We start from the raw sequence: 27,203 nt of genomic DNA, 5'->3' as shown, positions 1-27,203 counted from the left end.
TTAAATGTATCTTCAGTGTATATTATTTATGCTTGACAACATCACATAACATAATGCATACAAATAAACTGCAACTAAATCATATTCACATTTTAGGGCATTTTTGTTTGTAAGTACAAGTCATTCCAGCTTCCAAATGAGATTATTTTTATCTAACATTCACATAGTTACAAACACTTAACTATTTAATCTTCCAAAAAAGATACAACAGTTTCCAGTTGTCTAAATATATATTTTAATTTGACTTTAACAGGAAAACAATTATGCAAATATATGGTTCTGCATATTGTGTGTGAATATTTGCCAGTGTTTGTAACATATTTGAAAATGAGCACATAACAGAGTTCACATCAGATAACTACTTTGTGTAAATAGTTTATCAAGAGCATTCCGAAATGTTCAGTAGCATATGACGTTTCCAACTACAAACATTCATCCATATTCTATATTGCTCACTGCAAATATCTTACTAAGGATCTTGCAACTGAAGGGGCACTCAAATAGTGGACACGCAAATGTTTCTTTAGAGTGCTACTATCAGTGAATGCCTTGCTACATACAGTACAGCAGAAGGGACGTTCACCTGTGTGGATACGTAAATGTGTCGTCAAGCTACTTTTCCATTTAAATGATTTGCTGCACACAGTGCACCTGAAGGGGCACTCAGATGAGTGTGTGCGCAAGTGCTGGTTTAAGACACTGCTACTAATAAATGTCTTGTAACATATGGTACAGCTAAAGGGTCGTGCACCTGTATGTTTGCGCAAATGATTCTTTAGGTCACATTTCTGTATAAATGATTTCTTACAAATAAAGCAAATGAATGGACGTTCACCTGTGTGTACCTTCATGTGCACTCTCAGATATTTGGGTGATTTGAATGTCTTGCTGCACTCAGTGCAACTGTACGGACGTTCATCTGAGTGTATATTCAAGTGCTCCTTTAAGATACTGCTACTTGTAAATCTCTTGCAGCAAATAGAACAGCTGAAGGGTCGTTCAACTGTATGTGAGCGCAAGTGGTACTCCAGGTTAATCTCCTGTGTGAACACTTTACTACATATGACACAAATGAATAGGCATTGACTCTTGTGTGCAGCCATGTGATACTTCAGAGCAGAGGCTTCTTTGAATGTTTTGTCACACTCAGTGCAACTGAAGAAATGTTTCCCAGAGTGCACATGCATATGCTTCTTTAGCTTATCTTTCTTGGTGAATCTCTTGGAACAGAAATTACAGCTGTAATGGTGGTCACCAATGTGCAATAATGGGTATCTATTCAGTTTGTTCTTACTGTTGACTGTCCTCCAAGACTCACCATAGCTGTTGACAGTGTCATTGTCTCTGAATATATTACCTAAAGAATATCTGGTCTCATCTACATTTGATACTTTCTCAATAGAATTTTGTCGGCAGTTGCTGCTGCTGAAATTTTCATCCTGATCTTCATAAGTACTTGCTGAATGACTGTCATCACTTCTGGTATTCTTGTTTTGTGGGCTACTGCTGCTGAATTGAAGAGAATTGTATCAGAAATTGTCATTATTCTAGCACATTAGAATATTAATTACCACACAAGGTACAAATCACTTTAAATATTCTGAAAAATAAAAAAGTGAAGAAAGATGATAGTGTCTAACATACTGTTAGATCATAGGAGACAAATCTGGAAAAAGGTGGGGAAGAAAATGTGAGCAAAGTGTGTGAAGCAGTGCACAAACTGGCTTGGTGTGTAAAAGATACTTCCTCATAGGTCAAATATGAAAATTCACTACGAATAGCAAATTTGAACCTAAGCATCAAGGCTTTGGGAAAATGTTAAGTTATATGTTCACAGCCTATGCCTCCTGAGTTCAATTACAACATCCACAGAGATAATATGGATACTCATGGCATCATTAACAGTGTCTTCCATGACTAATTACCTGAACACTTTTTCTGGAAATTTTACTATTGCTTTACCTAACCTTAGAACTGGACTCTTTGCATTTAAAGAATAATTTACTGTACTCATTCCACCAAAGCAATATTAAGCTGACAAAACAAAACATATAAACAAAATATGACTTTCAGTCACACAAAAAAACACTGGAAATCATTTTTACCATTGTTTTGGTAAGTGAGAAATAAAGTTAAAGCGTTTTGCTGGTGAATTTGATTTCTTCACAAAACTACCATTTGCTCAATAAGTACCGTATAGTACTTTTACATAGATTATGTTCATTATAAAAGGGACAAGAGGCAGTTACAAATTTCCACCAGTTTTTCTTGTTCTAATTCTTCTACTCGCAGGTTCTGTAACTCTTGGAAGTATTCTGCCCATCTGCCAAGTATTTTATTACTCTCCCCTATCAATTCCCCTTCTTTACTCCTACATACAACTGTTTTGGCTTGAAACCTGGTCTTTCCTTCTTTAATCTTTTGGTACACTGTGGAAATTCTGTGGAGAGCAATAAATAAAGTAATACCAAGCATTCGAATAAAGTGGAAAATGGCTATTACATGCCTCATAAATAAAAAAAGGAGATAAACTGAACTGCCAGAACTATCGAGGAATGTCCCTGATAAATACTATATATAAAGTGTTCTCCAAGATCCTAACCAGGAGGCTTACTCCATATGAGGAAGAGAGAATTGGAGACTATCAGAGTGGCTTCAGAAAAAATAGGTCAACAACTGACCAAATATTCACACTGTGCTTACTACTTGAAAAATATTATGAACACCAAATAAACATACACCAGCTTTACATTGATTTTAAACAAGCCTATGATAGCATCTCATGAGTGGCATTGCGAAATGTAATGGAAGGAACTTGAATACCCAAGACACTCGTTAAACTTACGATGACAACCCTCAGTGAAACCAACTGTAAAGTAAAAATACAGGACAAAATCTCCACTAGGGACTGAGACAGGGTAACAATATCTCCTCACTATTATTCAACTTCTCCCTGGAAAAATTCATAAGTCAGACAGAATTAAATAGAGGAGGAACCATGTTTAATCATTCACTGTAGTACCTAGCCTACACAGACAATGAGGCATTACTCGCACGAAACACTGCTGTGGTGGCCGATGCCTATCAACAACTGGAGAGAAGTACAATGAAACTTAGCCTGGTAGTCAATGCCGAAAAGACCAAAAATATGTTAACGACCAACCAATGAAACCTACCAAACCTCAGAATAGCTCACAAGGAGCTTGAAAGGGTGAGAGACTTCAGGTACCTCAGATCGACTATCACAGATACAAATGAGATCAGCAGCAAGGTGAAAGTTAGAATAGCAGCAGGCTACAGATACTACTTTGCCACACTACCCATGCTTAGGAGCTCACTTCTATCACAAAAGTCTAAAATCCTCATTTACACATGATTTATAAGACTGGTTGTCATGTATGGTGATGAGACATGGACCATTACTACAAATGAGGACAGGAGCCTTTGGGAGAGTAAGATTCTGCGTAAAATATATGGTCCAATATATGATCAAGAAGGCTGGAGTATCTGTACAAATGCAGAACTAGAACAAATTGTTGAAGAACCTGCAATTGTCACTATCATTAAAATAAGAAGACTGAGGTGGGCAGGACACATGCTCAGAATGAAGGAGGACAGAACATGTATGAAGATTTTTGATGGCAAGACTGGAGGCAGACAATGGAAAGGACATCCAGAAAGAGATGTGGACAAATTGAAGAAGACATGAAAAAGATGGGTGTCAGAGTATGTAGACAGAAAGCCATACACTGGATAGAATGGCAGGATATTGTGATGCAGGCCAAGGTCCTTCAAGGGCCGAGGAGTAAGTAAGTAAGTAATAGTATGAATTTAGGCATTTATTATGCACATTATATTATTTTTCTGTCTTCAGTGCATAAGTTGCAATGACTGTGTGATACTAGCTTTTTACTGACTTTTTTTCATATGAATTATGACAAAGTGTGGAATATGAACAATTTTGCAAGTTTTGTTATTGAGTGCAGGGACCTTAATTCGCCTTGGTAAATGTCAGTAGAAGTCAATATACTTCATGCCTCCTCTCACTGCTGCCAGTTCTCGCTATCTACAGTGAAGGGTAAGAATTACTGTATATGAGCTAAGGAATTATTCTGAATGAGCTATGTGGCATGAAAAGTACGTTGCCAGCACTGCATGAGCTACTTCCCTCTGCACCAGTACTCTTTGCCACTTCTTATCCCTCACAGCAATCACTTCTGATGTGATCTCAATATGAAGTTTGCGGATTGTATAATTATTTTGTAAGTGAAGAATTTAAGCAATTTTGGATAGGAAGTTTGTAGAGCTGTGTAAATATGGCAACAACATGTCACTATACCATTCCCATCAATAATTGTATTATGAAGGTGGTCAACCATGCAACACTTTTCATTGTCACTAACAATGGAAATTGGCTGAATTCTGTATTGCCTGCAATCTAATGACAGCAGGTACCTCATATATTGTGTGAAATTTTAATGTTTAGTTATAGCCCATGATTCTATCTGAAATTTCTTCACTTAAGAATGCACTTGTCACTTCTTGTGAAGTAGAATGGTCCTTTCCTATGTACAAAAATATTCTATCAAATAAATGCATGAGCATAATTGAAGAAAATTCTGAAGAAATTGAGATTTCTGTGCTGTTTTAGGGCAAAATGGAAATATAGAACTGAATTTTGATATTGTATGTTTACATTATTTTGCTGCTTCATTGTGCATGTTTAGTAATACGAGTATGATACTGCTTGAATGCATGGATGTTGTATGATTTGATAGTGCTTTAAAATCCGGGCTTTACTCATCAGTTAAACAATCATAAGCATGTTATGGTTATTTCAACACAATCAAGTTCAAAGCTTAGCTCAATAATTCTGATTACAGAAAGTATTTGTAGTATCTTAGCAGCACTTGATGTTATAAATTACTTCAATAGTGCAAAACAAATAGTTTTCCATAATGCTAAGACCTGTTCATCTGCCAAACAATCAGAACACTTTGTAGTTTGAAGTAACAAGGAAAACATCTTGTAAATGAAACCTTGTAATGCACTGCACAAAGTGAGGCAATTATTCGCCCCAAGTTCCTTCCCAGGCTCGAAAGTACTCACTGTGGATGCTCAAGTTAATCACAAGAATAGCCACTGGTTACCAAACAATCTTATGGGTGTTGCTGTCAAAACCACAACTAAATTTCAAGCTAGTGTCCATGAGTTCAGCACCTTTTCAAGTGGAAACATCAATTTTCCATAATTCTGCTTTCTCCAGTTTATCCCAAGACGTTTATAATGTATACATGCACTGTTGGTGATGGTGAAGCCTTGGACCGAAAATTCAGCTCCTGAAGGTAAAACATATTCCAACTTATACTTGTTCCTGGACCTACAACTTACTTGATAAAAACCGATTCTCTGATGTTTTGTCCAATGGAATTTCAGTCCGCAACATTAATATGTTCGGTTGGCATATTGTCAAGAAAGCTGGTAATGAGCTTTGGAACCTACACATGGCATCACTCAAAGCCATTATCCAGACTTCAAGAAAATGGAGAAGGAACAGTGGAGATGTACATACTCTCTTGAGATATAGATGCTCTCAGTTCAGCCTCAGAAGTTGTGAAGAAGGTTTCATATCTTGTTGATAATGATGTTATTCTAAATGGAGTACGATCACAGAATGGACACAGATGGGGAATAATCTTAGCTGCACCCTTTCTGGAGGAACCATCCCAGTATTCACACTAAACATCTGACAGAAATTGGTAAAAGTGTAAATATGAATAACAAGACATGAATCAGAACCCTAATCCTCCTGAATACGAGTGCAGCACATGAACCACTTCCATGTTTCTCAGTCTGCCCAGATCAGAAAGTAGGTGGTAATCAAATTATATGATTGTTAAGCTGAATGAAGAATGTTAGGGCACATTTAGCAAAAATATAACACATACTTTGTCTGTTTTCAAAAATTTAACCTTTATTGTAAAATCTTATTTGTATCACAGTTTACTTGCTGCATTCTGGCTAAAGGAAGTAAGGCAAAACAGCATACTCTCTCCATCAATGAAGTACATAAACATAGAGTCATTTCAAAAACTTGTGTTATTAGTGAACACAGCTCATATCAAGCACCCTGTTACATAAAATACAAGCTCTTTTCAGTCTGAAAAAGGAAGCCTATTGCGAAGTTGTAGGACAACCTCACTCACAATGAACAGAAATGCCATGAAGGCAGTATGACTTGAAATTATATGTGACTACAACAATAGCATCTTATACTCCTTTTGTCAGGACAGGGGTTGGGGTTTATTTATTTATTTTCAATTATAAAATTGAACTTACCAAGTAATGATCCTAGCTCCTACCGAAGTAGTACCCTTGGCTATCTATACACAGTTGCCAATGTTTCTGGAGGTTTTGGAAGCAAGCAGGGAAATTTTCAACTCCAATGCTTGTAAGGTCATTTCTCACAACTGTTTGATGTCTGCAACATCTTGATGAAGCTTTCCTTTCAGTCGTCTTTTCACTTGCAGAAACAAGAACAAATCGCAAGTTGAGAGGTCAGGCAAATATGGTGGATGTGGGATGGTAATAACAAAATATCTGGCCAGATACTTGGTAACACATAAAGCAGTATGGGGTGTTGCATTGTCAGGCAGTGTGAACCAGTTCTGAGAATGGAACAACTCAGGGCAGTGACTTCGAACTGCTTGTCGGAAATGTTCCATTTCCCTAAATATTTGTGTAAAATCTCATGACACATATCACAATTCAAATTAAGATCTTCTGATGTCACACACACAGTTGCATGAAGGTCTTCTTGTTATAACTGCCCCGTTGTTGTTGTTGTTGTTGTTGTGGTCTTCAGTCCTGAGACTGGTTGCAGCTCTCCATGCTACTCTATCCTGTGCAAGCTTCTTCATATCCCAGTACCTACTGCAGCCTACATCCTTCTGAATCTGCTTAGTGTATTCATCTCTTGGTCTCCCTCTATGATTTTTACCCTCCACGCTGCCCTCCAATACTAAATTGGTGATCCCTCGATGTCTCAGAACATGTCCTACCAACCGATCCCTTCTTCTAGTCAAGTTGTGCCACAAGCTCCTCTTCTCCCCAATTCTATTCAATACCTCCTCATTAGTTATGTGATCTACCCATATAATCTTCAGCATTCTTCTGTAGCACCAAATTTCAAAAGCTTCTATTCTCTTCTTGTCTAAACTATTTATCGTCCACGTTTCACTTCCATACATGTCTACACTCCATACAAATACTTTCAGAAACGACTTCCTGACATTTAAATCTGTAATCGATGTTAACAAATTTTTCTTCTTCAGAAACGCTTTCCTTCCCATTGCCAGTCTACATTTTATATCCTCTCTACTTCGACCATCATCAGTTATTTTGCTTCCCAAATAGCAAAACTCCTTTACTACTTTAAGTGTCTCATTTCCTAATCTAATTCCTTCAGCATCTCCCGACTTAATTTGACTACATTCCATTATCCTCGTTTTGCTTTTGTTGATGTTCATCTTATACCCTCTTTTCAAGACACTGTCCATTCCGTTCAATTGCTCTTCCAAGTCCTTTGCTGTCTCTGACAGAATTACAATGTCATCGGTGAACCTCAAAGTTTTTATTTCTTCTCCATGGATTTTAATACCTACTCCGAATTTTTCTTTTGTTTCCTTTATTGCTTGCTCAATATATAGATTGAATAACATCGGGGATAGGCTACAACCCTGTCTCACTCCCTTCCCAACGACTGCTTCCCTTTCATGCCCCTCGACTCTTATAACTGCCATCTGCTCTCTGTACAAATTGTAAATAGCCTTTCGCTCCCAGTATTTTACCCCTGCCACCTTAAGAATTTGAAAGAGAGTATTCCAATCAACATTGTCAAAAGCTTTCTCTAAGTCTACAAATGCTAGAAACGTAGGTTTGTCTTTCCTTAATCTTTCTTCTAAGATAAGTCATAGGGTCAGTATTCCCTCACGTGTTCCAACATTTCTACGGAATCCAAATTGATCTTCCTCGAGGTTGGCTTCTATCAGTTTTTCCATTTGTCTGTAAAGAATTCGCGTTAGTATTTTGCAGCTGTGACTTATTAAACTGATAGTTCGGTAATTTTTACATCTGTCAACACCTGCTTTCTTTGGGATTGGAATTATTATATTCTTCTTGAAGTCTGAGGGTATTTCGCCTGTCTCATACATCTTGCTCACCAGATGGTAGAGTTTTGTCAGCACTGGCTCTCCCAAAGCTGTCAGTAGTTCTAATGGAATGTTGTCTACTCCGGGGGCCTTGTTTCAACTCAGGTCTTTCAGTGCTCTGTCGAACTCTTCACGCAGTATCATATCTCCCACTTCATCTTCATCTACATCCTCTTCCATTTCCATAATATTGTCCTCAAGTACATCACCCTTGTATAGACCCTCTATATACTCCTTCCACCTTTCTGCTTTCCCTTCTTTGCTTAGAACTGGGTTTTCATCAAAGCACTTGATATTCATGCAAGTGGTTCTCCTTTCTCCAAAGGTCTCTTTAATTTTCCTGTAGGCAGTATCTATCTTACCCCTAGTGAGATAAGCCTCTACATCCTTACATTTGTCCTCTATCCATGCCTGCTTAGCCATTTTGCACTTCCTGTCGATATCATTTTTGAGACGTTTGTATTCCTTTTTGCCTGCTTCATTTGCTGCATTTTTATATTTTCTCCTTTCATCAATTAAATTCAATATTTCTTCTGTTACCCAAGGGTTTCTACCAGCCCTCATCTTTTTACCTATTTGATCCTCCGCTGCCTTCACTATTTCATCCATCAAAGCTACCCATTCCTCTTCTACTGTATTTCTTTCCCCCATTTCTGTCAATTGTTCCCTTATGCTCTCCCTGAAACTCTGTACAACCTCTGGTTCTTTCAGTTTATCCAGGTCCCATCTCCTTAAATTCCCACCTTTTCGTAGTTTCTTCAGTTTTAATCTACAGTTCATAACCAACAGATTGTGGTGTAGTTTCTTCAGTTTTAATCTACAGTTCATAACCAACAGATTGTGGTCAGAGTCCACATCTGACCCTGGAAATGTCTTACAATTTAAAATCTGGTTCCTAAATCTCTGTCTTACCATTATATAATCTATCTGATACCTTTTAGTATCTGCAGGGTTCTTCCATGTATACAACCTTCTTTCATGATTCTTGAACCAAGTGTTAGCTATGATTAAGTTATGCTCTGCACAAAATTCTACCAGGCAGCTTCCTCTTTCATTTCTCTCCCCCAATCCATATTCACCTACTATGTTTCCTTCTCTCCCTTTTCCTACTCTCGAATTCCAGTCACCCATGACTATTAAATTTTCATCTCCCTTAACTACCTGAATAATTTGTTTTATGTCATCATACATTTCATCAATTTCTTCATCATCTGCAGAGCTAGTTGGCATGTAAACTTGTACTACTGTAGTAGGCACGGGCTTCGTGTCTATCTTGGCCACAATAATGCGTTCACTGTGTTGTTTGTAGTAGCTTACCCGTACAACAACTTTTTTATTCATAATTAAACCTACTCCTGCATTACCCCTATTTGATTTTGTATTTATAACCCTGTATTCACCTGACCAAAAGTCTTTTTCCTCCTGCCACCGAACTTCACTAATTCCCACTATATCTAACTTTAATCTATCCATTTCCCTTTTTAAATTTTCTAACCTACCTGCCCGATTAAGGGATCCGACATTCCACACTCCGATCCGTAGAACACCAGTTTTCTTTCTCCTGATAACGACGTCCTCTTGAGTAGTCCCCGCCCGGAGATCCGAATGGGGGACTATTTTACCTCCAGAATATTTTACCCAAGAGGATGCCATCATCATTTAATCATACAGTAAAGCTGCATGCCCTCGGGAAAAATTACAGCTGTAGTTTCCTCTTGCTTTCAGTCGTTCGCAGTACCAGCACAGCAAGGCCGTTTTGGTTATTGTTACAAGGCCAGATCAGTCAATCATCCAGACTGTTGCCCCTGCAACTACTGAAAAGGCTGCTGCCCCTCTTCAGGAACCACACGTTTGTCTGGCCTCTCAACAGACACCCCTCCGCTGTGGTTGCACCTACGGTATGGCTATCTGTATCATTGAGGCACGCAAGCCTCCCCACCAACGACAAGGTCCATGGTTCATGGGGGGGATAACTGCCCTATATGCTTCATATTTGCATTTGCATGTGCTGTAGACGGGCGACCAGCTCTGGGATCATCTTCCACTGAATCTCTGCCTCTACAAAACCTTTTGTGCAATTCAAAGACATGACTTCTTGAAAGTGCCTTAACTGCATATACTTGCATATGCCGCCTTGTCCACGTTTCACTAAGGGTTTTCATGAACTTAATGTAGAACTTGACGTTCACTTTTTGCTCACTATTAGCATCAATTGCATCATCGTAACTAAGGTTGCTAAGCACATGCCTGCCACTTACTGAGTTTGCGCAGAACAATGGCCAGGTCATTTCAAGGATGCACACACACTAAGTAACATAAAAACAACATTTGTTCCTTATGAGTCTTGCATACTGTGAAATAAAAAGAAATTGTCCTGAAACTTTTCTGACAAAGGGAGTAGAAAGTAGTTTTCATGATTCAACCCCATCAAAAGGTCTTGATCCACCTATGATCTTCCTGCCCCAAATCTGGTGCATCACATTTTCTGACTTTTGTTACAGGTATGTTAGCAACTTCTTAACAAATCAATAGAAAAAGTGACCTTGGACCAAACTTGAGCTGAAATTTTACCACCCACACAGTTTCTTCCAAAAAATGTGATGTTTATATGGCAGTTGAGGTTAAACTACTCTGCGCTATAGTAGCTCACTTTCATATTCAGCAAACTTCCAGTGTCTGTCAAAGACTTCTCAGTAACAAAAGCTCGGGCTTCTGAGCCTCCATAGTATTTACTATATGGTACACCCAATATGAGACCAAACTTGCAATGTGCTGCTATTCTTTGTCAAGATGACTTCTACCATCAAAACTGCTCCCTGTCCTATTTGCTGTACTTGGTTGCTGCGTGCTGTTGACCTCTCAAGCACTGAAGAGAGGATGTAGAGGCTTCTATCACTGCCTTGCTGAGCTGAATGAGGGTGTTTGCATACTGTCAACCCGTTGCTGTATTGTGAAGGTGTGCTAGCTGCTGCTGCCCGTACCTAGTACTTGCAAGCAGTCAACATCCCCAGCCTTCCTTGGTGGAAGGGCTAGGCTGTTGTTCATCTCCACATCGTGCAGAGCTGTTGAGAGATTGCCTGACAACATCCCTTGGATGTCCACAAGACAGCTCTGGTAATATATAATCACTGTCCTGGACAGCAACACCTGCTGTATGGGCTACATCAACCACCAGTGAGATCTGCCACTTGCCTGATACCATGCTTACATGCTCCTAGGGCAATGTCCTCTGAAGATTGTTGAGATAGTGTCAGCACATTCCAAGACCACCATCACAGAGAAGAATACACAATTATAAACTTTAATGTAATACAAGTTTTGATCCACTAATTTTATATCATTAGCGACCAGTGTGGTGACTGGCCTGTTCTACCACACTCAACTCTCCATCCTAACAACAGTACAGGTGTCATCCTAAGTTCATGCAGTAGTTCAAAATGTTATATCTAGGAATAAAAACCAGTCACACGGATGCAGTGCAGTTACCTGTAAGTCGTCCACCAATATGAGAGGCAAAGAATTTGGAAGACCATGCTTAGCATGGATAGCCTGAAAGATGTGATGATGATGATGTTTGGTTTGTGGGGCGCTCAACAGCGTGGTTATCAGCGCCCGTACAATTACCCAATCTTTGCTCAGTCCAATTGCGCCACTTTCCTGGATGATGATGAAATGATGAGGACAACACAAACACCCAGTCATCTCGAGGCAGGTGAAAATCCCTGTCCCCGCCGGGAATCGAACCCGGGACCCCGTGCTCGGGAAGCGAGAACGCTACCGCGAGACCACGAGCGGCGGAGATAGCCTGAAAGAGAAGGCATTCCACTAGGTTATGGGCAACTATCAGTAGGGCTACAACCATAATGTGGGGGTGGCTCATCACATAAAATAAAACTATGGGTCAGTATGTTATGAGCCAAGTGGAGGTGACATACAAAGGCAGGCTCCTTCCTTGGAGTAATGGGAGGAGGACTCCCATGCAGTAGAAGTATCTTTGGCAGTGGGGAGTTTATTAGAAGGGGCAGTAGCTCAGCAAATGTTTCATATCTAAGTGAGCAGGGCCCTTAGTGGCACCCACAAATCTGCACCTGGGATCTTCAAAATGAAAAGGAGGGTTTGGGGGGGGAGGGGGGGGGCGATAGTTATCGCTTCCCCAGACAAACCCAGAGAAAGTCAACCGAGTATGCAGTATGACTAAGTTCAGTACAAAGGTAATGAATAGCAGAGACCACAACATGATGAGTAACATTGGTCACTGGCCTGGAGACTGCTCAGTGAGTCACTACTACACCTTTAAAAAAAAAAAAAAAACAGGTCAAGAGAGCCCCATTTAATAAAACAGAGGGCTCTGTTGATGGCCTCAGCTACTCTGTAGCAACACTACAGCCCGGCAATGAATGATATTCCAGACTGGCAGTAGATGTAAAAGCATAACCTGTACTATCCATGGTTTTAGAGCTGTCAGTGTAAAAGTTGGGAGGACTCTAGCACTCCTGAAGAACTGAACATCGAAGATGCCGAAAGGTTATAGGGACGAATGAGACTTTAGATCCTTGAAATAAATCACTCCTAATTTGTGGCCTTGGTACCATCCAAGGAGGGGCTGAGTGAGAAAACATGGAGAGTACAGTCTAAAGAAAATAGGCAAAGGTGCTGGTAGATGGCTGGGTGGGTGTCAGGGAGTCAATGCCTCCTTGTAAGCAGAAAGAATATGACCTGTTTGATGACCAGGAAACTGAAGAATAGCGACTGCATAGGTAATCAACATTTGATACTGTCAGAACTGAAGAGGTGAAGAGGAAAACACCTCACTTCAACAGGAGACAGCCAATGAGACAGGTCTGGAAGCACCAGATGGCAGTCAAATTCCACATGGAGGGACTGAGTCTAAGGCTAGGCGTGCACAGGCGATTTTTCAGTCGGTGCGACTTAACAATCGCTGTCACAGAAGTACATTGTGGTGCGCACACAGCGGCAGGAAAATCGCAACTACTCTCAGTGCCAGCACGGATTTCATCGAAACAGCTTGTTTGGTGGCACTTTTACTATGAAGAAGAGCAAGAAAACAGCGCAAATTTCGTTACTGGGTGCATCTGATTGTAAGTCAAAGACTAATGAAAGCGCAGTTTTACAAATTACACGAAGAGTTACAAAATCACCCAAATACATTCTTTCAATACTATCGAATGAGTAAGAATAGTTTTGATACACTGCTTTGGACATTAGGACCAAATATAACAAAACAAGATATGACATGGAGGAAGTGTATACCACCTGAGGAGCACTTATCAGTGACTTTGAGGTGAGCACACATTATTTCATTCAACAGTTTTTATTGCCCTTTCACATTATTGATTATACACATCCAGACAATCATGTCATTCAACAATTGTTGTTGCCATTTTACATTACTGATCAGATACATCAAGAAAATCACTACTGCAAGTCGAAACTGGCGAACTTGTTTCATGAGAAAACTGCAAAACCATGTTGTGCATAGAGGTTTCTGTGGTCTTGTTGCAGTTGTCAGCAGAGGGGCAAACAAACAAATTTTGTGGAGGTTCCGTTTCATTTAGGACATTTGAAGAATACAGTTGAACAAATGAAGATGCTGGAGAATAAGTTGCTCAAGTGGTGTTATAAGTCACTTGAGTTGTGTTATAACACATGTTCGGATGCTGTGGAAGAATCGGTGAAAGCTGATAATATCTGGCATTTCTCATCACATTCAGTATTTCTATTTACGTGTAATGTTTCTGTTCTTCATTTAACTTCGCCAGCATGGGGACAATCATTAATGCAAAATTCTTATCCTGGTTTACTTCTTCTTCTTGTCTGTCATTTAATATATTTAATAGAGATTCCTCATAGGACGTAACCTTCTTGGCTTCTCTTTTCGTAGGATGTCTGTGCTCTGTGCAGTATCGTTGTCGTTTTGTGAAGACAAACTGGGGGGAGAACCTACTTCCTTGTTTCCTGTGCTACTGGGCATAATTTCAATGTTGCTGATGGTCGGTTGGTCTTCCATTTGAGGGAGCAGAAATAACATTGCATCGAAGTATAGATATTTCCTCCGTTTTCTTGCAGCCTCGCCAGACAAAGATTTTTTTTGTGATGCCAGTTCTCTCACGAAGCAGTCCTTCAGATTTTTCCAATTCCTTTGAATTTCTTTACCTGTCATAAATGAAATTATCACTGTATATTAATTTATTGTAAGTATTTACCTTAATACTTCTATGAATAAATATTGATGCTGTTACTGAATATTATTCCTTCCAGATACCTTGCAACTGGAAATAGCTTTAGCTCATTACACTACGTATATCTACTGGGAGTCACTACAATCAGAGAAATTGTGAAGGATGCTTGCAAACAGTTGTGGCAATGTCTACCGCCTATTTATATGGCAGAAAAAACTGAAGATGATTGGAAGATTATTGCCAAACAGTTTTTAGACAGAACTGACTTTCCAAATTGCATTGGTGCTGTGGACGAGAAACATGTGAGACTGAAGAAGCCTGCTGACAATGGCTCAGAGTTTTATAATTACAAAAATTATTTTTCGTCAATACTTTTGGCCATAGTGGACACTGACTATTGTTTCACTGTGATAGACGTGGGCTCATACGGAGCCAACGGGGATTCTAATGTGTTCAAGAAATCCAACTTCTATCAAAAACTGAAATCTAATCAGTTAAACATTACAAATCCTCAAAAATTACCACACGACGAGGAAGGACAGCCTCAACCTTGGAATTTTGTAGGAGATGAAGCATTTGCATTGTCTAGACATATTCTGCGGCCGCACTCAAAGAAAAACCTGACAATGAAAAGCGGGTTTTTAATTATAGACATTGTCGTGCTCGTAGAATGGTGGAATGTACTTTGGGGATTTTGGCTAACAAATGGAGAATATTTCATCTACCTATGGATGTGGATGTTCGTTTTTCAGACATAATCATAAAAGCATGTTGTATTCTGCATAATTTCATAAAGCGAAATGACGGTGTATGAACTGAGGACGAGTCGAATGAATGCCTTCTGTAGGAATAAGAGCTGATGCGTGTGGTATGCAGATAAGGGATTATTTTGCAAACTACTTTGTGACTCCACAAGGATCAGTATCTTGGCAATATGAAAAAAATTAAATTGTTGTAACTGTGATGTCTACATGAATGAATAAAATAAGTGAACCATGAAATACTTTTGTTAGTCTTTTCCGGTCCAGGCAGTTGAGACCAATTCCGAATTAGGCTGCAGCATACATCTCCCCATAGTTTCTATTTCAAATAGCAATCACTATATTCTTTTAATTTCCTGTTGTAGAGAGTTGGTCGCTTTTCTACTTCTGGAATTAGTCTTTCTGAATTGACAACACAACTTACAATGTCATCCATAGGGCAATTCCCGTTATCAGACATGCTGCTGGCGCACTGAACTTGTGTGTATGCAACACAGAGCGAGAGCGACTGACTAAGAAATCACGTCGCTAGTGCGCGTGGGCCCATGTCAGTGCCTGTGAATCATTCCACACCTGCGACAATCGTGTCGCGTGTGAAATGGGGCCGGTTGTGTCTTTTAAATCGCCGCTACTGTTTTGTCGCACGTTCGCGCGCTCCTATTCGAGTCACTGTGTTTCATTCTTGAGACAAATAAATCGCGCAACAGAAAATTGCTAGTGCGCACCTAGCCTAATAATTTCAAAGCCAAAGGCAGCACCGAGCATCCACCTGGTAACCATAGTCCAAGTGGGATCAGGCCAGATCCCAATAGATACAATGGAAAGTAGCACAACCTGCACCCCAAGAGTATGTGCAAGGAGCAGAGTGTGTTAACATTTCACATGCAGCTAGGCTTCCAGAATGAAATTTTCACTCTGCAATGGAGTGTGCCCTGATATGAAACTTCCTGGTAGATTATAACCGTGTGCCAGACCGAGACTCGAAGTTGGGACCTTAGGCTTTCGTGGGCAAGTGCTCTACCAACTAAGCTACCCCAACCATGACTCACAACCCGCCCTCACAGCTTCAGTTCTGCCAGTACCTTGAACCCTATTTTCCAAACTTCACAGAAGCTCTTCTGTGAAATTTGCGGAACTAGCACTCCTGGAAGAAAAGATATTGTGGAGACATGGCTTAGCAACAGTCTGGAGGATGTTTCCAGAATGAAATTTTCATGCTGCAAGAGTGTGTGTGCTAATATGAAACTTCCTAGTAGATTAAAACTGTGTGGATGGGTCACAAGTCATGCTTGAGTAGCTCGGTTGGTAGAGTATTTGCCTTTGAAAGGCAAAGGTCCAGAGTATGAGTCTTGGTCTGGCACATACTTTTAATCTGCCAGGATGTTTCATATCAGTGCATACTCCACTGCAGAGTGAAATTTTCATTCTGGAAACATCCCGCAGGCTATGGCTAAGCCATGTCTCCGCAATACCATTTCTTCTGGAAGTGGTAGTTCTGCAATGTTTGCAGAAGAGCTTCTGTAAATTTTGGAAGGTAGGAGACAAAGTACCAGCAGAATTGAAGCTGTGAGAGTGTGTCATGAGTCGTGCTTGGGTAGGTCAGTTGATAGAGCACTTGCCCACAAAATGCAAATGTCCCAAGTTCGAGTCTCAGCCCAGCACAGTTTTAATCTGCCAGAAAGTTTCAGCTAGGCTTTAGTTGACATTCAAGGGAGCAGTCAATTCAGCTTCTTATCAAAAGGAGCTCCAAAATTCGAGACTGTGCAACAATTGCTGGGTACCCAAGCAGAGTTCTGGGTCACGGGGATCATGGTATGACAACAAAATTGAAGGACCCATGTTTTAGCAGTAGTGAACTGGAAACCATGGGGAAGGGTCTAAGCAGAGACCGATCAGATGGTGCCTTGGAGCTAGTGTTCAGCCAAGGCTACAGAGTGTGACACTCAGCACATAGTCCAAGCATTTTCTTGGGCACATGGAGACCTTAGTGAAGTAACTACAGTAACATGGAACAACTAGTGGCATAAAAATTGGCAGGGAGCCTCGAAAGCCCCAGTTATGAGGTAAGTAATGTGTGATGGCATCAGACATTCATGCAAACCAACACACAGACCCCTCCAGATGCCCTCTCTGGGCCAGCACAGTTCCAACAGAATGCATGGCATGGTGTATAAGCGGACAAAAAAAATAAATAAATAAATAAATAAATAAAAAACAAAACAAAAAAACGGATTTTCCAATTATTAATGAATATTCCAAGAAAGGAAAGCAGAATCTGGGGAATAGGTGGGTCACATCAAAGGCTGCCATCATGGGAAACAGAGTAAGTGAAAGAAGAAGAGAGATGAGAGATTTTAGCACAGAAAAGAAGGTAGATACTGCAATGGCTTGGGGCCCTGTGCTCGCCACGCACACACTCACAAAAGAGTCATCAGACCCACATATGGATTAAACAGTTTCTGGACAAATCACTTGGCATTAAAACTTTGGTGAAAGCATTGATTTATGGCACAGACATCTGACAAGCACACCAAACACTGATCTGATCTTGAGATTGTACAATGGCTTACAAAATACTGACGGGGATTTTCTGATGCATAATGGTGCATGTTCTGTGAGTTCACATATCTGGCAAGCTGAAACAGGCCTCATCTGAAGAAACGTAAACCGAGGGTCCAAAAATCCTGATTCCAGTTCACTCAGAAACCAATGGTAGAATTCAACACGACAATTTGAATAACTCGTGCACAACAGTAAATTTATAAAAATACATTAATGGAAATTCCTGGATGGAGCAATATGTATAAAGTACCTGAGAGGTAACCACTCACTTACAGTGGATCTATGCACGAAGCACAGAAAACAGCATTCACACTAGCTGTCAAGCAGTAGCTCTTTTTCTAGCAATAGTACATACATTGAATCTCACGCATACGCACACCCACACAGACAGCCAAACGCATACTTTTGTAGCCATGGCATGTCTTGGAGCGAGTGAAATAAAAAATTATAAACAGAAAAAAGTGAAGTACAGAGAGGACGCAAAAACAAAGGAGGTCATAAGCATTTAAAGGTGGAGGAGATTAGTGTTTAACGTCTAATCAACAATGAGGTCAATGGAGATGGGGAGCACAAATGTCATAACCTTAGAACACTAATAAGTAAAATAAGTTGAGTGTGACTAAATGTTAAGCCCAATCGACAGAAGGAAAGAGAACTAAAAACAAAGACCTCCCCTCGGAGAAAGGTCCACAAAATATGCTGCCAAGACAGCAGAGGTCCCAAACCAAAGAATAAATGTTCTTCGTCATGTTGCTACAACAGATGAAAAATAAAACACGGTCAACGGCCTGTGTGTCATTCACTAAAACAGCCAATAACTCAGGCAGCAAACAGTACCCAATAAGCAACCTAACTAAAATGATCTTGCAACGAGAGGGCCAAAAGGAGGTCGGCCAGGCTGCTGGGAGCGGTTTAATTCCCCAGGGCTTCTTCCTGTGAAGAGAAGACCAGTGGTGATGCCAAAGTGACACCACCTGTCGACAGAGGGTAACGTGGAGTTCATCTGAAGGAACGTGAGAGCTAGCAGGGTGAGATAGGTGGACTGCAGCCTCGGTAGCAGCATCATCAGCCTCATTTCCCGTAAGACCGACGTGACCAGGAACCACACAAACATTACAATGGCTCATTCAACAGCAAGCAAGTACAAGCTTTCTTGGGCCTATTGTGCTAAAGGATGGACTGTGTACAGCACACAGAGGCTTTGAAGGGTACTGAGAGAATCAGAGCATATGCCACAATTAAAAAGCCCGTGTTGCCGGACGTAATGGGTAGCCTGACAGTGGGTGAAGAGATATGCTGTACAAACTGAGCAGTGTTCTTGAAGCTGATACCAAAAATGGTTGTTGCCAATGACAAAGGCACACCCAACACCACAGTCAGTCTCAGAGCTATCAGTGTACACAAAGGTACTATTGCTAAGTTGCATGCCACAGTCGAAAGACTTGAAGCGATATATCGAATCCAGAATAGCGTTCTTAGGAAGCAAATGAAGTCCACCATGGACACAAGCCACTGCACAAAGCCAAGGCAGTAAAGGGTTCACACCCATCAGGAACGTGAACTTAAACTGCCAGAGCAGTAGCCAAAAGCGAACTCCAGGAAGTAACGGAGCAGAAGGGTACCCCCCATACTGGCGGTCAAGGAAGCTATAAAAAGGGTGTAGGACAGGTGGTCGAGTATGGCAGACAAAAGGCATGCACATCCGCTGATGAGGACATCATGTCGGTATGATGGTAGTAGTTCAGCAGCTTCTGCATATAGACTCCAGACTGGGTTAATGTAAGAGGCGCCAGTGGCCAAACGTATTCCACAATGGTGGATTGCGTTAAGATGGCATAAGATGGACAGACGCACAGAGGAATAAACAAAACACCCATAGTCCAGTTTTGAATGGACAAGGGCTTGGTAAAAATGGAGGAGGGTGGTTCAAATACGCACCCCAGGAAATACCGCTTTGGACAAATAGGACAGTGAGGGACCAAGCACAGTGCACAGCCAGGTAAGAGATGTACAAGGGTCAAGAAAGTTTTCTATCAAGCAAGAGCCCCACAAATTCTGTAGTTTCAGCAAAAAGAATAATAGGTCCAAGATGTAAAGATTCCGGAAGAAACCCAATGCACCACCAGAAATTGATACAAATGGTTTTGTCTGTGGGAAAGCAAAAGCCTTTTTCGAAGCTCCATGAGTAAAGACAATCGATACATCACTAAAGATGCCGCTTAAGAAGACAAGTCCGTGGAGAACTGCAACAGATCACAAAGTCATCGACAAAAAGGGAGCCAGAGATTCCCGAAGGGAGACAGGCCATAATAGGGTTGTTGTTACAGCAAAAGAACACGACACTCAGGACAGAGCCCAGAGGCACCCCTTTTTCGTGGATGAAGGTGTCCGATAAGGCAGAACCCACATGTACCACGAAAACTCTGTTGTTTGAAAATTCCTGAAGAAAACAGGGTAGGTGGTCTCAGAAGCCCCACATGTAGAGAGTACAGAGAATACCCGTCCTCCAGCAGGTGATGTACCATCCTCGGAATCAAAAAACACAGCCACAGTCTGGTATTTCCGCAGATAAACATTCATGGTATGGATTGAAAAACTTACAACACGGTCAACGGCAGAAGGGTGTGCTTGAATTTCGTATTGTGCTGTGGTTAGCAGATTGCGAGACTTGAGCCACCGTACCAGCCGACCTCGAACCACATGTTGCATTACCCTGCAAACACAGCTGGTGAGAGAAATAGGGCAGCAGCTAGAAGGAAGGTGTTTGTCCTTACTGGGCTTAGGTATTTGTATGACAGAGGCTTCACGCCACCATCAGGGAGAAAATATGCCACCTGTGCAAATGCAATTGTACACACGAAGGAAAAAGTGCTTGCCCACAAAGCCATCTGAATGTGAACATTGTCCAGCCCTGGTGCGTAAGATTGGGATGAAGTGAGAGTATGGTCTAGCTCCCTCACAGTAAAGATGGCTTTGTAGCATTCCCGATTCTGAGAGGAAAATGATACCACCTGTGCCTCCTCCACTAGTTTCCAAGAGAGGAAAGTGGGGTGATAGTGGGTGGAGCTAGAAATCTCTGCACAATGGTGACCCAAGCTGTCGGAGATACCAATAGAGTTCATAATAACAGCATCTGCTGAGTTCAGGCCAGAAATTGGGGAATGGACATTGGTCCCAGAGAGCAAATGGAGTTTGACCCACATGATGGAAGAGGGAGTGAAACTGTTAAATGAACTAGTAAATCAAATCCAACTAGCTTTTTTGATGTCTTGAAGACTGCGATCACACTGCGCATGCAACTGTTTATAATGATATTATGAATACAGTTCACTATCATAGCATGACGATCAAAACTGCAGAGAGCACGTCTCACGCTTCGTGGCACACCTCAGTCCACCAGGGGAATGGGACACGACACGGTAAATATCAAGTGCGAGGTTTGGTATATTCTGCGTTGGTAAGGATAATGTTCTTAAGATAGTCTATTTGGCCATCAAAATTCGAGAAATGTTCATCCAAGGTTGCCAGGTAGGAGTAATGCCTTCAGTGAGCCTTCAAAAGCTGCCAATTCGATTTACATGCAGACAGGGTAGGAGTCAGCATACAGATAATACCCAGGAAATGGTAGCTTGAATATGTGTCAGAGACAAGGGACCACTTGAGATGACAGACAAGCTGGGTAGTGCAGAACGGGAGGTCCAAATGTGAATAGGTGTGTTTGGAATCTGAAAAGAATGTGGGTGCTCTATTTTTAAGACAGATGAACTGAGTTGATTGAGAAGGCCACACAAGAGGGAACCTCTCGGGCAGGTTCTCAGAGAGCAACAAACAGGATGGAAAGCTTTAAAGGCATCGAGCAGCACGAAGTGTTGAAGTAGCTGATCAATAAGCTGGAGTAAGTGTGCCCTGGTGACAGCGAATGATGGAGGAATGTAGACATCACAGAGTAAAGGTGAAACAAGGAAGAAAAACGTGAACTGCAACAGCTTGCAGCTAGATGGTTTGGCTATGGATGTTATCTTGGATGAGCAGCAAGACTCCCTCATGAGATGGAATTCCGTCCTCAGTAGGAAGATCAAAGTAGTCCAGAAGGAAACATGAGAGATCAAAACAATCGCAAGGACACAATTTTGTTCCTTGAAGGCAGAAAACAATTGGATGTTGTGATTCCAAGAGCAGCCGTAATTCCTCATAGTTGGGTCTAATGCCAAAAATTCTTCACATGAGTATTCCTTTTGTCCTTTCAGCCTGTAGGTTGTGTTGTCCTTTCTGGCCTGTCAGGTGACTTTGGTGGCTGGGGCAAAGATTCGGTGGGTTCTTGTGCAGCCGTAGGAGAAGGATACGGGGATGCTACAGTGAGACTGGGCAATTTCATGACTGCAATACAGAACTGGAGGTCGCAAGTCTGTGTAGTGCTGTCCTTCATGGAGCTTGCATAGCAAGAACAGTACTGAAAGTGCCAGATGGTAAAATGCAGAACTTTTGACTAACCAACAACTTATGACAGAATGGGCTGGGTACTTCTTCCTTGACCCAGATCCCCTGAATGGCCTGCTCATGGAGATAAATGGAACATCCATGGGATGAGGCGGCATGGTCATCATTACAACTGATACAACACGAAGAATAAGGCAGGCAATCGCCGTCGTGAGCATCTCTACCACATGTAACACATCTTTCCATGTTTTGACAGGACACACAAGTGCAGATATAATGTTGACACTGGTAGCATTGCATTGGGTTTGGAATGTACAGTCGGGCTGCGATGACTTTATAGTCTGCATTAATCTCAATGGAAGCACTACTCGATCAGAGATAAGAAAAAGGGTGCTTGTAGGCACTAAATTTGCATCAACCTTTTTCATTATTTGATGGACCGCAGTAATGCCCTGATCAAAGAAATAAGTTTGGATTTCCCCCTCAGTCAGGCTATGAAGAAGCCAATGGTAAATAAAGCCACATGAAGACATGAACAGGATAGCCATGGAGGAGCGAAGTTGTCAGCAGTTGTTGGGCTTGAAATACACACTGGTCTCCAGAAACAACTGGTCTCCAGAAGCAAAGGCCCATTATGTAAGCAAGAGCAGGGCTGGCAATTGTATCAACACATCCATGATTGCCAGAGTCTCCAATGGCACATTCCTTTCAACCGGGGGACCCCTCGACCCCTCAGATGGGGGCTAACCCACCTGAGGTGACTATTCACACCTAATGTCACACTTCTTCAACTTCTGACAAAGGGACCAAATGGCAACTGGGAAGGTAACAGTTCAGGCAATGGCATGGCCTGTACTAGCGGTTGCATGTGAACCCTACCTGTCGACATGGGGCTGAGAATTAAGAATTACCCAGTAACATGTTACACATCAAACACGTCAGCTGGCTTTCAGGAGTGCAAAGGGAGCAACTACCTTGAACGACAAAGCAGAGGAGTGGGAGGAGATCAAAAGAACATTATTTCCACACTGTTCAGCAATTACAGAAATTATTACTCTACAAGGGTGTAATAAACATAATCAAATTAAGAATAATTACTTAAAAAGGAGGGGAGTTATGATGTGACATGGCCTTCACAAGGCTTTGTCGTCGTGTGTGTGTGTGTGTGTGTGTGTGTGTGTGTGTGTGTGTGTGTGTGTGTGTTTGCGTGTTTGCATGAGAGAGAGAGAGAGACAGACAGAGAGAGAGAGAGAGACAAGTGTGAAGTGAATCAGATACTTATACTTTACCTCCGCAATGCAATATTATCGGAAGTCCTCTTTCTTTTCTTTGCAAGCTTCTGAGAAGGAAAAAATGGAGGTATCAGAATGGCATATTTTTAATAACAATAACATCACAACAAATAAATCATAGAAATAGAATTACAAAAAAAATAACATGTTCACAAATGAAAATATACAGTATGCACAAAACACATGCATCCTAAAAATATGTAGAACTGTAGAAGTTGTGTATAGAGAGATATTATCAATTAGGCCAACCCCTTTGTACAATTTCCCCAAAATTTTTATTATTAACATTTATAGTGAGGGATTCTGTTGTAAAAAGTTAAATTCCACAATCTTGTAAAACCTGAATCTCAACCAGAGAGACCAAGAGACAAGTGAATCAGTGTATGGTTACAGACATAACATTTGTACAGTTTACACTGAAGTATTAACACGAAAATAAAAAAAAAAAAACAGTCCTGAATATGACACTATACACAGAGAAGGTTTGATGTGAACTGTGTTGATCTGCTGTTAAATAATAGAATATGAATTATTACAGATGTAACAAAACCTTCACTCTTCATGGAAAGAACCAAATATTGAAAGTGGGCAATCTTGCTGGAGACTACATATTGCAAAAGTCACAATAAAACATACCATATAAAACATTTTAAAGTAACTGGATAGATAAAAACTCAACTCACCAAGAAGCGGCAGGAGAACACACATATAAAAAAGATTTTGGGTATGAAATCTTTCAGAGCTAGTGGCTCCTTCTTACGGAAGAAGGGTTGAATGGTAAGGAAAATGGGTGAAGGAAAAGGACTGGAGAGGTTTGGGAAAAGGGGCAGTTTGAAAAAGTCACCCAGGGCCCCAGATCAGATAAGACTTCGCAGACAGGATGACAAGAAAAGACTGATTGTTGGGAACTGCACTAGACGAGATTTGAATACCCGAGAGCTTAACATGGAAGGTAGAGTAATATGCAATACAGTGGTTACTGCTAAAACACCGTGAATGAGTTAATAAGAGTGAAAGGCTAAGTGCATTGTATCTAATAGTGGTTGGGGGGGAGGGGAGGGGTGGTGAAACACAGACGGTTCAGAAAATGAAAGATGTAGATATTAAAACCGAGTGAAGAAAGGAGTGGTTACTGTGAAGAAACACTGAGGTGGAAGAAATAAATGTAAATTAAGGCCAGGTGGGTGGCGAGAACCAAGGACATGCTGTGGCACTACTTCTCACCTGTGTAGTTCCGAGAAACTGGTGTACGGAGGAAGAATCCAGATGGTGCATGTGGTGGAACAGACACCAAGATCATGACTGTCATATTGTAGACCATGCTCTTCAACAGGATACTGTGTGTTGCCGGGATACACCCTCTGTCTATGCCCATTCATCCTAACTGTAACTTGGTGGTACTAGTCAAGTTGATATTAAAGGCTGAACAGTATTTTCATTGTTATGTGTAACACATTTCCTAGTGATAGCAAATACCTGACAGCAGTAGGTCTATTGTAGGTATATTGTTACAATTAAATCCATCTCTGTCCTGCCCTGGCCTCTCACAAAAAGGAAAAGCTTCTGCTACTGAAGAGTGGGACAAGATAAGACCACCATCATAGCCAGTTCTTGTTTAAGCATCACCATCTGCTCCAATTTCAAGCAGATTGCAGTTTTTTTTTCCATCTTGCTTTAGGATGCCCAGTATTCCTCTTCCTATGAGTTGTACACATGTATATTACTTTTGGTAGGCTATTCGTTCTTATGAATGTTTTCATGTCATTTCTTTCGATATTTCATTTTCTTAAGTACATGTTTGATACCCAGTTCAGTTCTAATTTCATTATTCACTACTAAATCTACGAGTCTGTAGCCAGACAGTGGTCTTAACAGACAAGAAAATACGGTAATTTTAGTTTTCAGCTGTACAACTGAATCATGAGTAGACAAAAATATTTTTTTTTCCCACAAGTTCTTCAGTGTTACATATTAACTAACTGCAGGACACAAAACAAAACTTGTGCATGTTGACAATGCAACGGTCTCCTAAAAGTGGAGTTCCCCCCCCCCCCCCCTCTAAGCTGAGAAAACACCTTCCACCTCCTGTCGCAAAGTTACTGCACTCTTATAGGCCTAGTACCATCTGTGATTTGTGCATCTGTATTTTACGCCACACGGTCTTAAACCAGAAAAAAACCTACTATGAAAGATTTAAAAAATACAATGTAGAACGACAACCCTGCAGAAGACACTTGCAACCACCTTTGAAACAACAACCTGCATCCAACACATCAATCTAGCCATGTTTTTTCTTTTGTTTATGTTATATTTCCTTATCTCACAGCAGAACTATCACACTGTTCCCTCTTTATTAGCCATCGCACGCAAATGTTAACTGCATTCTACGTATGAAGGTGACTACTTGGTAGTAATTTTGTGAAGAAAAGAAAGACAATGGCTCTAGAGACAGACTAATTTGTTTTGCTTCGCTGTGTGCATACTTCACTCCACAGGCCTACGATAAAACGGGTCAATGTGACGACGTATGAACCCTTGTTCTTTGCGATCTACTCTGATACCTATCGGAACCTATTGTAAATAATCCGCCATTGTCATTATTCACTGCGTATTAGTTTTATTTTCTTTATAAATACGTAAAACTGCATAAAACTATACTAGACTGTAGGAAATAACTGAGAAAACTCCTAAGATGCATATTACGTACATAAGTAAAAATACTATAAGAGCGGCACAAGGTGAGTTAATAACAAAAAAAATGTTCAAATGTGTGTGAAATCTTATGGGACTTAACTGCTACGGTCGGCAGTCCCAAACCTTACACACTACTTAACCTAAATTATCCTAAGGACACACACACACACACACACACACACACACACACACAAACACACCCATGCCCGAGGGAGGATTCGAACCTCCGCCGAGTTAATAACAACAGTTATATTAAACAGTACTGTATATTTAGTGATCCAGGTTTGTCACTTATGTTCTATTTACAACACTGCGACATTTTATTGCATGTATTAAGTAGGTAGCAGTCGTGTACGTCTGGAGTTGGTTAAGGGGGGTAAAACCGAGAAACATAAGGAAACAGATTCTATAATAAACTAACAATACTTCATCTACCTGTGAAAAATTTGCTGTTTCCTGCTCAACAGACTCACAATATCGTTTCTTCTTCATGTTTTTGTATTTCACATGCCTTCTCGCTTGTTTGTATACAAAACACAAACAAACACGAACAGTCTCTAGTAGTGCTGCCAACTCTGAAGCACAATTTCCCCCTACATCGCATTTCAAATCCCTCTTAATCGGGCCAAAATCCTCTAAATAGATTATAGTACTAAATGGCTAAGATATATATATATATTTTTGAAAGGTTGGGGGGGGGGGGCTGTGGAAGAGGAGTTAGTGTTTATTTAATGTCCTGTCGACAACCGGGTCAGACCAAGTGCAGTTCAGATTAGGGAAGAATGAGGAAGGAAATCGGCCGTGCCCCTTCAAAGGTACCATCCCAGCATTTGAGTCAAACGATTTAGGAAAATCATGGAAAACCTAAATGTGGATGGCCACACGCGGGCTTCAGCCGTCGTCCTACCCGAGTGCAGTGTGCTAACCACTACGCCACCTCCATCGCTAGCGAGGAATGAGGATGGTTGGGGGGTGGGGGGCTTGTGTTTGGAACCATTTATTTATTTATTATAGAATCTGTATATCATACAATTTGTACAGAAAAGC

The 27,203-nt window shown here is 40.9% G+C and overlaps 1 protein-coding gene across 5 annotated transcripts; it reads right to left on the bottom strand.

The window, feature by feature from the left end:
- Window positions 1-167: 167 nt before the first annotated feature.
- LOC126161389 (oocyte zinc finger protein XlCOF6.1-like) lies at window positions 168-26,719 on the bottom strand. Of its 5 annotated transcripts, none has more exons than XM_049917165.1 (3): window positions 26,592-26,719; window positions 23,460-23,509; window positions 168-1,509 (listed from the first exon to the last, which is right to left on the bottom strand). In XM_049917165.1, exons 1-3 carry the CDS (start codon window positions 26,646-26,648, stop codon window positions 453-455), a joined length of 1,164 nt encoding a protein of 387 aa, XP_049773122.1. In that variant the 5' UTR covers window positions 26,649-26,719; the 3' UTR covers window positions 168-452. The 5 variants fall into 5 exon arrangements, 4 of the variants coding, with proteins under 4 accessions (XP_049773122.1, XP_049773123.1, XP_049773124.1 ...); XM_049917166.1 differs by having other exon boundaries at window positions 168-1,506; XM_049917167.1 differs by lacking the exon at window positions 26,592-26,719 and adding an exon at window positions 24,687-25,497.
- Between the last annotated feature and the right edge of the window lie 484 nt (window positions 26,720-27,203).

The sequence above is a fragment of the Schistocerca cancellata genome, chromosome 2 (genome assembly GCF_023864275.1).
Source record: "Schistocerca cancellata isolate TAMUIC-IGC-003103 chromosome 2, iqSchCanc2.1, whole genome shotgun sequence".
NCBI classification, from domain to species: domain Eukaryota; kingdom Metazoa; phylum Arthropoda; class Insecta; order Orthoptera; family Acrididae; genus Schistocerca; species Schistocerca cancellata.
This window is presented reverse-complemented; position numbering and strand designations above follow the sequence as displayed.